The sequence below is a fragment of the Apium graveolens genome, chromosome 8 (genome assembly GCF_009905375.1).
Source record: "Apium graveolens cultivar Ventura chromosome 8, ASM990537v1, whole genome shotgun sequence".
Classification (NCBI taxonomy): domain Eukaryota; kingdom Viridiplantae; phylum Streptophyta; class Magnoliopsida; order Apiales; family Apiaceae; genus Apium; species Apium graveolens.
In genome coordinates, this window is record NC_133654.1 from 208,931,881 (window position 1) to 208,945,190 (window position 13,310).

At 33.3% G+C, this 13,310-nt stretch overlaps 1 protein-coding gene across 1 annotated transcript; it reads right to left on the bottom strand.

Moving 5' to 3' along the window:
* Positions 1-6,726: 6,726 nt before the first annotated feature.
* LOC141678148 (electron transfer flavoprotein subunit beta, mitochondrial) lies at positions 6,727-10,452 on the bottom strand. The gene is made up of 4 exons (XM_074484397.1): positions 9,980-10,452; positions 9,532-9,612; positions 7,346-7,440; positions 6,727-7,148 (listed from the first exon to the last, which is right to left on the bottom strand). Exons 1-4 carry the CDS (start codon positions 10,331-10,333, stop codon positions 6,923-6,925), a joined length of 756 nt encoding a protein of 251 aa, XP_074340498.1. The 5' UTR covers positions 10,334-10,452; the 3' UTR covers positions 6,727-6,922.
* Between the last annotated feature and the right edge of the window lie 2,858 nt (positions 10,453-13,310).

Consider the following 13,310-nt stretch of genomic DNA (forward strand, 5'->3'; position numbering starts at 1 on the left):
GGTTGATTATCACCCTGCGACGATTCGCCATGTGATTGGACAGCGAGAGAGGAAGCCCGAGGAGGAGAACTGGAATGAGAAGACTGCTGAGGATTTTGACTTGGATTTGATTTATGCGACTCTATGTAGGCCGGGCACAGTGTGGACCTTCGAGACCGGCACTAATGAGTATCGTCACTTCCCGGCGATCGCTATGAACAGGTATGCCCGTGCATGGAATGCATTTATTTGTGCTAATATTTTGCCTTCTTCGCATGCACACGAGGTCACAGTTGAGAGAGCACAGTTGTTGTGGGGAATTCTTCATGAGGAGTACTATGTGGACCTTGGTGAGTTTATCTACCAAGGAATTCTGAAGTTTTTTAGGGGAGCTAAGCATATGAACATCCCTTATGCATCCACGGTTACGAAACTGTGCCGAGCAGTAGGAGTGAACTGGCCCGCTCATGAGCAGTTGCAGTTGCCGGCAGCTCCGATTGATTCTGGAACTCTGAATGGGATGCAGGAGTGGACCGGTGGTGAGCCCGAGGAGCATGGGCTGGGTTATCGTCTTCTAGGAGGGCGTCCAGCACGAGGTGCTACTATGGCTAGGCCTGGGCGAGATGAGGCTGGTTCTTCGAGAGCTCAGGAGGGTGCTGGGATGGCTGATACCCAGTATAGGAGGCTTTCACGGCGGATGGATGCCATGTACGAGACGCAGAGCAGGTTTGCTCAGGAGCTCACCCTTGCGTTAGGGACTGCTTTTCGGGGCCTTGAAGCTGATATCCAGTGGCCAGTTTTTGGTGAGGACTCTGCATACCCGCCGCCTGATACTCCACCCACTAAGGGTGATGATGATGATGACTCCGAGTAGGTATACCCTGTGTTCCTTTCTACTACCTTCACTGAGGACAGTGAAGATTTTAAGTTTGGGGGTGGTAGTTAAGGAATACTGTGTGTGTGTCATATAGCTGCATATTCATGATAGTTTAGTTCATATAGTTGCATAATTTATGCCATATAGTTTTTTTTTTAATTGTTTATCATGTCATGTAGCTCATGCATTTAGCATGATCCCTTTTGCGATGATTTATCGACTGAATTGTGATATTGATGCGAGTGTAGTGATAGCATTAAAGTGATATTAAGTCGTGTAGGTTGATATGCATGCTAGAAGCACTTGTAATTCCACTAAGTCTTAGAGAATGCGTAAGGGCTAGATTGTTGTTATGATTTGATTGTTTTCGAGGTCAATCTATTTATTATGCTTAGAATTCGATAATAGGCTCTTAGTGATAAAGGCATGAAAAAGAAAAAAATTGGAGTAAAAAAAAATGGAATTTGTTGCTAGTTGTGGCTAGGAGTCAAATGGCTAGTAGCCGGCTCGCATGTTGTGCGAGTAGTCTAGGGTTGAGCAAGATGGAGCGAAACGCACTTGCTCAGAAAAGTTATAAAAAAAAAATTAATTTTTGTGGTGTTTATGCATAATTGATCAAGAGTGGGCTCTTTGGTATTCGAGTTATTAAGTTCTTAGGGGACTTTGTGCCTAGTGACCTAAGGCTTTTAGAGTCTGGGATCCGCTAACCTAACGCTCGTTACATGGATACCATTGTATAAGTCTTTTGTGGACCTCACTCATTGCACGGTCAAATAAGCATTTGTGTTGTGAATAAAAAAGTATGATTCCGTAATAAGCTCCAGAATTCTTGTAGTGTTGTATATCACTTTGTGCCTAGAATTTTTGTTCTTTGTATAATCATGTGATTGCCTTGAGGATAGTCGAGTCATAATAATTGGTCTAGTTCCGAAGCATATCTGTTAAGCATTTGCACACACCACGTTTCTGGCTGTATGTCCGTTTGCATGAGTTTATTGATCTTTAGTTGTCTAACTGCATTTGTTGAGATGTTGCAATTTGGTTGGTTTATTCGTAGTAAGGGGGATCGCTGCATTTTCATATAGATTGCATTCATGCATGTTTTTATTTATTTTTGAGTCTGTGACGCTTGAGGACAAGCATCGATTTAAGTTTGGGGGTGTGATAAGTGGCATTTTATACCACTTAGAACGTCTTAAAATGGCTTAAATTGGTGTCTTGAAATCAAGTATTTTGTGTATTTGATGCGTTTTTCTAGTGTTTATGCATTTCAGGGTATTAGTTGCATTTCGGGGGAGTAATCATCAAGAATAAGCCTTGGCATGTGTTCATCATTGAGAGAGGGAAGAAATGGGCAGATTACGGCGAAGGAACAGAGCAAATTCAGGAATTTTCCAGAAGGGTCCTGAGCGCCCGCTCAGCTATGCTGAGCGGCCGCGCAGGGTCGGGGAAAAAAAATAATTTATTTTAGGACTTCTATTTCTGTTTGGCTTCCACTTCTATGTAATCTGAGTTTTATGGGACTATTATATAAGTAGATTTGGAGACGTTTTCACGAGGGAGGATCGTGGTATTACGCAAGGAGCGAAGGAGATAAGGAAGAAGACCGTTTAGTGCACAACAACGAAGAGGAAGCATATTTTCTTGTGATTCTTGTTTCGTTGTAACGTTGGATGCTAGTTTTCTTACCTTGAACCTATTTACTCTTGTGACGTACTCTGATTTAATATAATTAGTTTAGTTATTATTTTCTTGTGTTTGTTTATCATGATTTCATATGAACCCATGATGACGATAAGTGTTATTATGGGCTAATCGTGATCATGAGGTTGCAACGGATTTATTATGGAATTCTTTAGTTAATTGTTTAATACTTTAGTGTGTGATGATTGTATGATATCTAATTTTGGTTGTGCGTATTCGTCTTATGTGCGTCGCGAACATATAAGATAGGGTGTTAATCTCTTGTGAAGCGACGGTGGATCTTGAGATTTAGAACTTGCCATGCTAGCATAGGTTCATGTACGTTGTGCATGATTAGTGGGTAACTCTAACAGTTTTATTTGCCCTATGAAATCAAAAGGAATAACTTGTGCTTAAATCGTTGTGTTGTCAATTTCTGTAGACATATAGGAACTCAACATAATTGATGACTATTCAACTTCTATCTTGATTGTGGATGTTGGTAGAATGGTATTAGTACAATGAAAGTTGACTTTTATCAGTTTGTGTTATTTGATTAATATCATCACTGTCACATGCTAAAGGTAATAACAATGACTATTGAAGGAAGTAGTAATGAAGTTGTGATCTCATGAGTGTTTTATAATTGATAATTTGAAGTGTTAATTAAGTGATTAATTAAGTAGTTAATTGTAGTTAATATTTAGTCAACAATTCTAAGTGTTAGTGTCTTAACATTGAGAAGTAATCATACAGTGGTGAGTGAGTTTAATTAGACAATAAATTAGTCTGAGTCTCTGTGGGAACGAACTAGAAAGTATTCTATATTACTTGCGAACGCGTATACTTGCGTGAATATTAGCGTGTGTTTTCGCTCTAACAAGGATATGTTATAAAATCAACCTCTTTTTTCTTGAGCTTTATATAAAATCTCACATTCTGATCATCAACTATATTCTGAGGTGGATAACCATCTTTTACTTTATATTCCAATTTCAGTAATGTCAAATCCATTTGAATCTTTAGTTCTTTGGCTATCAAAGCGACCAATGTTGTAAAATTGCAATCAGTCGGAATCAGCAAACCAAAAACTTGAAAATTTATATATCTTCAATTATCACCCCAACATCCATTATGTTGTACGATAACCGGAACATTGCCCATTCCTATTATAAAACAACCATATCAGCATTACTATTTGTATTATAAAATATTCAAATCAACTTAAAGCATAAAATCCACTACAAGTCACTATTGCCAAATCTGTATACTAAAATCAATAAAATCATCTATAACAAAATCTACGATATGAATCGTAACACATTAAAATCAACTTAAAATATAAAATCAACTCCAAGTCAGTTTACTAAAATAAACTAAAATCATCAATAACAGCCTCTACGCTATGGATCGTAACACGTCAAAATGAAATTAAACCAGAAAATCGACCACGAGTCACAATAGACAAATGTGTCTAATAAAATCAATTGAATTCATCTATAACAGCCTGTACGATATAGTTCGTAAAATCTCAAAATCAAAATAAAACAAAGAATCAACTACAATTCACTCTCGACAAATCTGCTACTAAAATCAACTAAAATCATATATAACATCCTCTATGCTATGGATCGTAACACATCTAAATAAAATTAAAACATAAAATCAACCACGAGTCACTATAGACAAATGTGTATACTAAAATTAACTAAAATCATCTATAACGGTCTTCACAATATGGATCGTAACAACTCAAAAATAAAATAAAACAGAGAATTAACTGTAATTCAGTATCGACAAATCTACTACTAAAATCAACTAAAAGCATCTATAACAATCTATAGAATATTACTTCTAGCACGTGAAAATCAACTTACAAAAAAATCAACTACAAGTCATCATCGTCAAATATATATACTAAAATCAACTCAAAACAATGATAACAACATGTGTTTATGGATCGTAATACAGTTAAACATAAAATAAGTGAAATTAGAAATCAAAACTTTACAAGATTATTAATTGAAGGTTTAATTAAGTTTTGCAACTACAAACTAACGTAAATTGTGATTTGACAAAATCGACTCAAAACAGTAATAAGAACCGCCAGTACACCTAATCACAATGCAACTGAAATTAAACAAAATCGAAAAAGGGTAAGGTGTTGACTTAGAAAACTTAAAACAACTCAACATTATTAACAAAAAACTTATCAGACTACACAGAATCTATTTAAAGCATGGTATGATTTGAGACCTCAATTACAACTAAAATCAAAGCAAATTAAGGTGCTGCTTTCAAAATCCAAAAACTAATCCCAATTTTTTAAGAAAAACTTACAAAATTATATATATACATATATATACACACACCATATTGAAAAGAACATATTCATTAGTATTTCAAATAAAGCATGTTTTAAGCAACTAAAATAGAAACAAATCTAAAATTATGAAGTTAATTCAAGATTACGAGTTAGTAATTGATTAGAATTACCTTAGAAACGATATGCAAAATTAAGAAAGCATCGAATTTGTCTGGGATAACAGGAAAGCTTAAAGAGATAAAATTAAGAAGTACTTGTTTTCAATCTAATTGGGTCAAACATAAGTTGCCGTATTTTTGCAATGTTAAACAAAAAAAAGTATAACTGCAATTTTTTATAAAAAGTTAAAATGTTAAAACCAAATTGCAAAATTTTACTTCTTAATATATATTTATGAAAAAAGCTCTAAAAACTATTACAAATAAATGAAAAATAAAATAAATGACACACTTAAACAATGTCACGTCTTTTATAAACATTATTGAAACAGGTAACAGTTTACCTAAACAAGTATTATGGGTTCTCTGTACTCTTTGAATATGATAATATATTAATAAACATATGTTAAAATAATTTGATTACGACTGGTAACCAAAATTATGCAAATTATAAGTGATGTAGGGTTTTTAATACAACAAAAAATGACGCCCATTTTTAGGTGATATGGAATCCTTAATTTTTTAAAATTAATTTAACATTTTTTATATTTTTTCTATTATACAAATGAAAAAAAATAACTTTCATTATATTTCCCATTTTAAACAGTATTTTTCTTTAAAACATTCACATTTTTTAATGACTTAGGGCAACCGACACAATTTACTTTAGGGTATGGATTTCTTATAAATCAACATGTGATAAAGTTATTTCCAATATTTGAATTTTATCAATCAAACTTGCCTCCTTTTATGTTGCTTTAAAATTATTGAATAGATTTTAATTTATCTCCATTGTTACTTCATTTGGTGCTCACGAGCCAAATATAAAAATTTGTATGATACAGGTTGAATTCTTATAAAAAGTCCTTAATAATTAGGTTGCTAAAAACTGTCCCACAAAAAGGCAACAAAGTATAACAATTTTGATATCTTATTTACAATTTTATTTTAACTATAATATAGATTATAAGATGGTATTGGGGAGTTCCTCATTAAACTACTAAAACAATTAATCTGGCTAAGTTATGGGTAATATATAAAATACCATTTTTAATTAAGTAATATATTAATAGATATAGATGATATAATAATGTATATATATATACAAAATATATATTATTGATCAAATTATCAGTGCAGTTTATAATATAAATTAATTCAACAAAGTATGACGCTTATCTCCAAGTGATGTGTATTTATAATCATATAAATTTTCACTTTGAGTTGCATATACAACAAAGAATAAATAATAAGAGACTCAATTTCAATAATAAAAAAATTGTGCTACTAATCAAACTTTTTAAGATGAGATACTTCCATTTTTAATTATATGTTTTAATTACAAGTTTAATCATTGAACCCCTTGTTAGTAACTAATGAAATTCAACTAAGTAAATAATTAAAATTAGAAATTGTGTAAACGAATCTGATATGGTTTTAATAAAATAAACAATATAAACCTACCTAAAAATTTCTTAATAAATCTTTCCCAATTTCTTAGAACATAAAAAATATTTTCCTCAAATATAAAAATTTAATATAATTTTAATACAAAATTATACATTTTCTGAATTTGAAATGACAATTCAATGTTTTCGGAAAACTCAATTTAACATTTTCAAAGCGGCTGGCACAATATGACTAGTACATGATAAGTCGTTCAAGGGAAAGTTCTTTGGCGCGGCATGCTACACGGAAGAATGTTGATGTAAAAAAGGCATGCTTGTGATGTATGTAGTTTATAACTTACAGTTAAATGTTCAGTACAAGATACATTCCTTTAGTAATCAAATGTTGAAATTGTTGAAATACCACCGAGTTATAGATTGGAGATTGATTAGACCATGTCATTGTTCTGCACTTCCAAGTTATGTAGATAATTCTAAAAAGTTGCAGTAATTAGATGACACGGGCCTCATTTTTTAGCTTGTCAATTAGTTCGTCCACTGAAGAAACGAGAACACCTGCTTTTCTCTTTGGGGGTTCTGTAACTTCAACAACCTCCAAGTCAGATCTTATTTCGACATTCAGATCGTGCGGGGTAAATTTCTTTATGACCTTCGATTTTGCTTTCATTATGTTGGGGAGTGTCGCGTACCTTGGTTGGTTCAGCCTCAAATCAGTGCTGTGTGACAAATGTACATATGCACAAAAGTTTAAACCATCAGTTTATGCAAAACATGATAAATCATACAATAAATTTAAAGTTAAAACACTTCCACGCAGCTTTGGCGGTGTTTATTTCGACAATACTGCCACACATGTTACTTAGCTATATGAATAAAGATGAATGCCGGTGTAAACAAGAAGACCAATAATTACGTGAGTACTGCAGGCAAGTCCAATGACAGAGTCTCAATGCCACCATCAACCTCTCTGTCTACTGTTGCTACATGTTTTTCCTTGTCTAGCACAACCTAATAACAAGAGTCAGTTAACTACAACAATAAATAAATCAGCTCTTACTTCATAGAAATATCAAAATAATGATTATTAAATGTATAAAGATACAATTAGCTATTGAAATTATTTAGTCAGCATCAGCAACAAACTTCAAAACCCCCATCGCTCTCTCAATATCGATTGTAAACAAAATACAAGCATATCTTATTATCCTGGATTAGCAGGAAGTTCAAAACAGAAAATAGTGGCATGCATTTGAAATTAGTAGGGCTTTTCCCTTCACCAAAAGTAGGAGAGGAAATAAGTATCTCACTATCTCTGATTTATATAAAAACATACACTGAGATTATCCCCAACATCTTAAGCCTAGTGGACTCTTCTCTTGGTAACAAAAAGTTGAGGGTTTGAACCTTTATGGGCATAAAATGTATGGGTACCTAAATTTTTGTAATTGACTAACAGAAGAAACAAGGAGTGTGTGCCGAGTTTATAGAAGTATAACTTGTAAGTTTGAACGAAATGCAGTTGAAATGAAATTATGACTGTATCGGTGGCCTTGAATAGCGACGAGGAGCATATAATCTGAAAAAAAACTGCTATAGAAGATCTGTAAAAGCACTAGCTGATAGCCAATACTCAATCAGTCAATCTGGTGAAGATCATGCTTATTAGCAAATAGCGACGACTTCTGAAACAGTTTCAATACATCAGGAGCCAAAAATAGACCACGAGAAAAAGAAATTTGACCGGGAGAGCAACACTTAAGTCGCCTACTGGAAATAAGGAATGTTATGGGAACTGCCTTGCCACTAAAGATTAAAAAATCCAAGTCCCAGTAACAGCTTTCTTGTATCAAGTGATAGTTAAACTTCAGATTTTCAGGCGCTGATAATTATTGTTAGAAAAACCAAAGTTAACATTGCCCAATGTCGGTTATTACAGTTGAAGGGAAAGTTTCTAGATATGTGTAGACTTGTAGCACATGAGCATATAGAAGTACAGTACAGCCTGTACAGGGCAGTCTAGAAGAATCTAGGATGCGATTATAGAAAAAGATTGTACACTCTGACTTTCCAGTTGATGCACTACATATGATATGTATATAGCGAAGAGAAATTCTCAAATTCAGAAGGTAGGAAACGAAAAAGAAAGTGTGAACTGCCCCAAAAGCATTACAGAGCATAGACCTATTTATTAAGGAATTTAGAAAAAACCACTGCATAACATAATTTTTTGGATTTCACTAAAATGATTTGTATTACAATTTGTTTCTATTTAACAGATGACTGATGAAGGACCGATGATGGGCCAATAGAAAAGAAGACGACTGAATAAAAAGCTGAAAGGTACAGGCAACAAGTTGACATAATAAAGAGAGGCGAGCTTTAAAGATTTTTACAGGTAAATAGACCGTAGAAGTTAATCTTGAAACTAACATAACGACCAAATTGCAGCAACAATAAAGAAACAAATCAAACTTTAAGATAATCTGAAAAACAATGCTGCAATGATACATGGAAGAAATTGGGTGTAAAAATTCAAAATTGAAACTGAATCATTCAAGCAGAGTATCTAACAAGGGAATACCTATATTTATTAGCAAATCCTGGAGAATCGGCACAATTTTTCGGATGGAGGCTGTGTGCTAATATATTCTATTACGTCCTAGTGGAGTTGTATGTAGTCTAGAAGATACAAACTCATCATTAATATGTAAACAAAGTTGAAAATTATCATTTGGTTTAATATGTATATGAAGTCGAAACCTATCATTGAGATTTCGCTTTAGAGATTTGCCTTGCAAGTCATGCTTGCTATTTAACAAAGTTTTAGGTCTTAACACGAAAACTAGGTTCCTTAACATGTCAAAGGAATTTTTGGCCTCCTAGACAACTTCTGGAAGCAAGGATTATAATGTTGCTGATGTATCTAACAAATAACAATGAACACATACAAATGTCAGAAACTGAAAAACAATACAAGGGCTAGACAAGAGTGGCCATTTCAAAATAACAAAAATCATAAGAATGATGGTACCATGTTCAATAAAGAGCAACAAATCATAGAACATTTTACATCTCGGAGTTGTGCATAATGGATCAAACCTTAGACGCAAAGGTCCCCTGTGGCCAGTTTAGAAGCCCTGCTACCATTTGACCCGTCTGATTGCAATCATCATCGATTGCCTACACAAAAGTCTAGATTTAAGACAGAAATACCTAACCATTAACTCACTAAACCATTAAACCAAAATGTCAATAATCAAACCGCTACATAATCTGAGAACAATAATCAGCCAACCAATCTAACAACCATAATTGGTTCAACTTACGAACCCGCATCAATCAAAATAAACCCAAACATATCACAATAAAAGACTTAACATTTAGCAATATCAAACAAATCCATTACACATGCATCTCTATATAAAAAAATACAACCTAGAATAAACTTAAAATGTCATTTCAATTTCAATCTTTACACCAAAACTAATTCAATTAATCAAAATATCAAAATCACTCAAAAAAAAACACAAACATCAAGAACACAAACCTGCTTGCCAAGAATCAAGAGGCCAGGTTTCTCAACATCGACCAAAGCTTTCAAAAGCTTAGCAACAGAAAGAGGAAAAAGCATCTCTTTAGTATCAACATGAATGGCTCTATCAGCACCCATTGCAAGACTAGTTCGAAGAGTATCAACACACTGAGTGGGACCCATACTAACACTTACAACCTCAGAAGCAAAACCAGATTCTTTAATCTTAAGAGCTTCTTCTAAAGCAATTTCACAAAAGGGGTTCATCGACATCTTAACGTTGTTGGTTTCAACACCTGTCTTGTCTGATTTTACTCGAATCTTCACTGCATAATCAACCACCCTTTTGATTGCAACCATGATCTTCATCTTGTTTGAAACTTGTATAAACACTCTGTAAAATTTTGTTATTTCAAAATCAGGGGTCTTGCTTTCGCCTGAGTTGTATGACTGCCATGGAGGGTAATTATCACCCGATCTATAGGCTTATTTTTTGCAAAAAGACATTTATCAATTAAATATAATAAAATTTAATTGATAGTAATAATCAAATACCATCATAATACTTATTTATATTAATAACTTTTTAAATATTAAAATATATGTAAATATTCTAAAATTATATTTGTTATTTCTGGATATTTCTAATAATAAAATAATTATTAAAAAATAAAAAAAATTAATAAAAAGGTATGTCAAATCATGAAAAGGCATGTCTGGCTAATTGACGTTATGATATGCACATCTTGACATTTCTGTGCCGCTGTGAAATGCACCTACTACTCTGGTATTTGGCGGGCTGCTTAGCACACCTCTCCGGAATCCAGATAATCCTAAAATACAAATTTATGTACGTAGTTTATTGTGTCACGTGCCTTCTTTTGAGAAAAGAATTGTGACATTAGTTATGTGATCTAAAATTAAAGATTTAAAATTACGCCGATAGCACGTACATTAAAATCGTACAATTTAATAATTTTGAATTTTGAAATAGATAATTTATAAGTTTTAAAATGTTATATGTTATTAGTATGATATATTTGACAAAAAAAATTACATGTAATTTCATATGTATGTTATTAGTAGGAAACTAATACTAACTTGAAATTTTTATCGAAATTTCATATGTAATTATAATAATATACTTAATTTTTGAATTTTCAAGGAATTTGATATATAATTAAAAAAACGTAGAAAGACAAGATAATACATTTTTTCAAAAAAACATATCGTTGAGTTAGTAGACTGACATGTGTGGTTGTGTATAAACGCTCAAATTAGAGTTAAGAACTAATCATATGATTTTATTCTTTATACATATATGTAATCATAACAACATACTCAAATCTAATATACACTTAATCTTCATCCTTAAACATTCTTCATATTTGACACCATTTTCGACAACATTGACGTTATCATTACATATCCTCCACTTATACATCTTTATTATCATTATCGTTTCTGATACATACATAAATATGTATATTGTGTGTATACACCATCTTCCCTCGGCGATTCCTTCATATCACCGAATCGATCATCAATCCATCATTTCAGCAACTACTTACGAACAAATTTGCTTCATTTTTCATACTCTCACAATATATATGAGTTTATAAAACCTCGATGATTGTTATTTTCACCTCCTCTAACATCGACAATGTAACGACCGAGAATTTTGCATCGTAATTAAGAAAATAAAGTATGTGTTATGTGATGAGATTATAATTATGTGATTAAGTGGTGATTATTTGTCTTATCTGTATACTAGAGTTAAGGATCATGGATAAAAATATTCCAATTTAAAGAGTCAGCTTAGAAGTCGAGCTGTGGTTTCGGGCCGTCAGGTAGAACGGAACCCGTCCTAATATGGAATTAAATAATATAAAATGTGAATTATATGTGAAGTAAATGAATAAAGTATTTCATTTTAAGAGACGTGTTGATTGGCAAAGATAATGAGAAGCGTAATCGAAACGCTGAGCGTCGGGCCGTCAGGCCGTCAGGCTGAACGTGACCCGGTACGCGTAAAAGGAGATAAAGTTAAAGAGGGATAGATTCTATGATCAGACCTGAGTCGTTATGTGACTATATGTGTGTGATTGCTTGACTGTGTGCATGACTATGTGTTCTGTGTCAATTTTGTGAATTTTAAGGGAATTATGTGACTTAAGTAAAGGTTTAATTAACCCTCGCGCATTTTTATAAAATCACCTGAGAAGGATAAAAACATGGGATTTGTTCTGTTATCTTCGTAAAGACCCTAGAGACTTTTTAAAAATAAAAAGTGAATTTGATTGTTGATCTTTGCATTTTTAAATTGATTTTATGTGGGAAATGTATTTATTAAAGCAAGTTTGCGAAATTCATATAAAATCAACCGTTCGCTCAATTTCTTATTATGAGTAATGGATAAAAAGCTAATTTCGAGACCTACGTGTTAAAATTGTCATTTTCAATAATCCTCGACTTTCCGAGAGAGAAATTTTTTTATTTTAAATTTTATTGCATTTGAGTAAAAAGGGAAAGAAAGTGCAAATTAAAAGGGAGTTATTAGATTACTATTTTGCCCTTAATCTTAGTGGAGTATAAGATACTCCTTCCTTCCCCCATTTTCTTCTTCTTGCCGTGCACTCACTCTTTTCTCTCCTCTTTTTCTTTCACTCTCTCTCTCTCACTCGAACAACTCTCTATCGGCTCTCTCTTCAATCTCTCTCGGTATACTTCCTTTTTCATTGATCAAAATTATCAACCCTCCCTAATTCTTCTTGCTAAACACTTATGTATGGGTAGAAGTGTGTGCATGTGTGTGATTAGGCTTGCATGCCGGTGTGTGTGTTGTGTGTGTTCGGTGTGCGTGTACACCCGAGAACCCTATGGTTCTTCTTGTTGTTGATTGATGTCATCTTGTTAAGCTTGATTCCTTACAAATGAATGATAGAAAGATGTGCATGTTAGTTTATCTTGCGTAATTGACGAAATCGGGGGTTTCGTGGTTGGACACCCTCGAATGAGGGCACCACCGTGAAGCCACCGCCACCGGTGATGAACTCCGGTGAACTGGTGGTGAGTTGTGATGTGAAAACTGAACTCTAAACTAAGTACACTTTAATTTTAGTGGTTGCATGAGGTCATTATCTATATAACCGAATGGGTTTTGTTTTTAAAGTGATCAAGTTGGTTTTCGACAATGAAATCAATGGTGGATAGTTGTTAATAAAAAGTTTGTGATTTATAAACTTGAAATGATGCATGCATGTTAAGATTTCTTGGAAAATTTAGAAAAGGGCTTTGCTTCATTGATGAAACTCAAGTGGGTGTTTGATTAAATGATTCCATTGAT

Excerpts from the sequence above, each read along its gene's own strand:
- LOC141678148 (XM_074484397.1), bottom strand. The coding sequence starts at position 10,333 with ATGAAGATCATGGTTGCAATCAAAAGGGTGGTTGATTATGCAGTGAAG. Across the intron at positions 9,613-9,979 it reads TCTTGATTCTTGGCAAGCAG|GCAATCGATGATGATTGCAA; the intron begins GTTTGTGTTCTT and ends ACTTTTGTGTAG. Across the intron at positions 7,149-7,345 it reads GACTTGCCTGCAGTACTCAC|CACTGATTTGAGGCTGAACC; the intron begins GTAATTATTGGT and ends TTTGTCACACAG.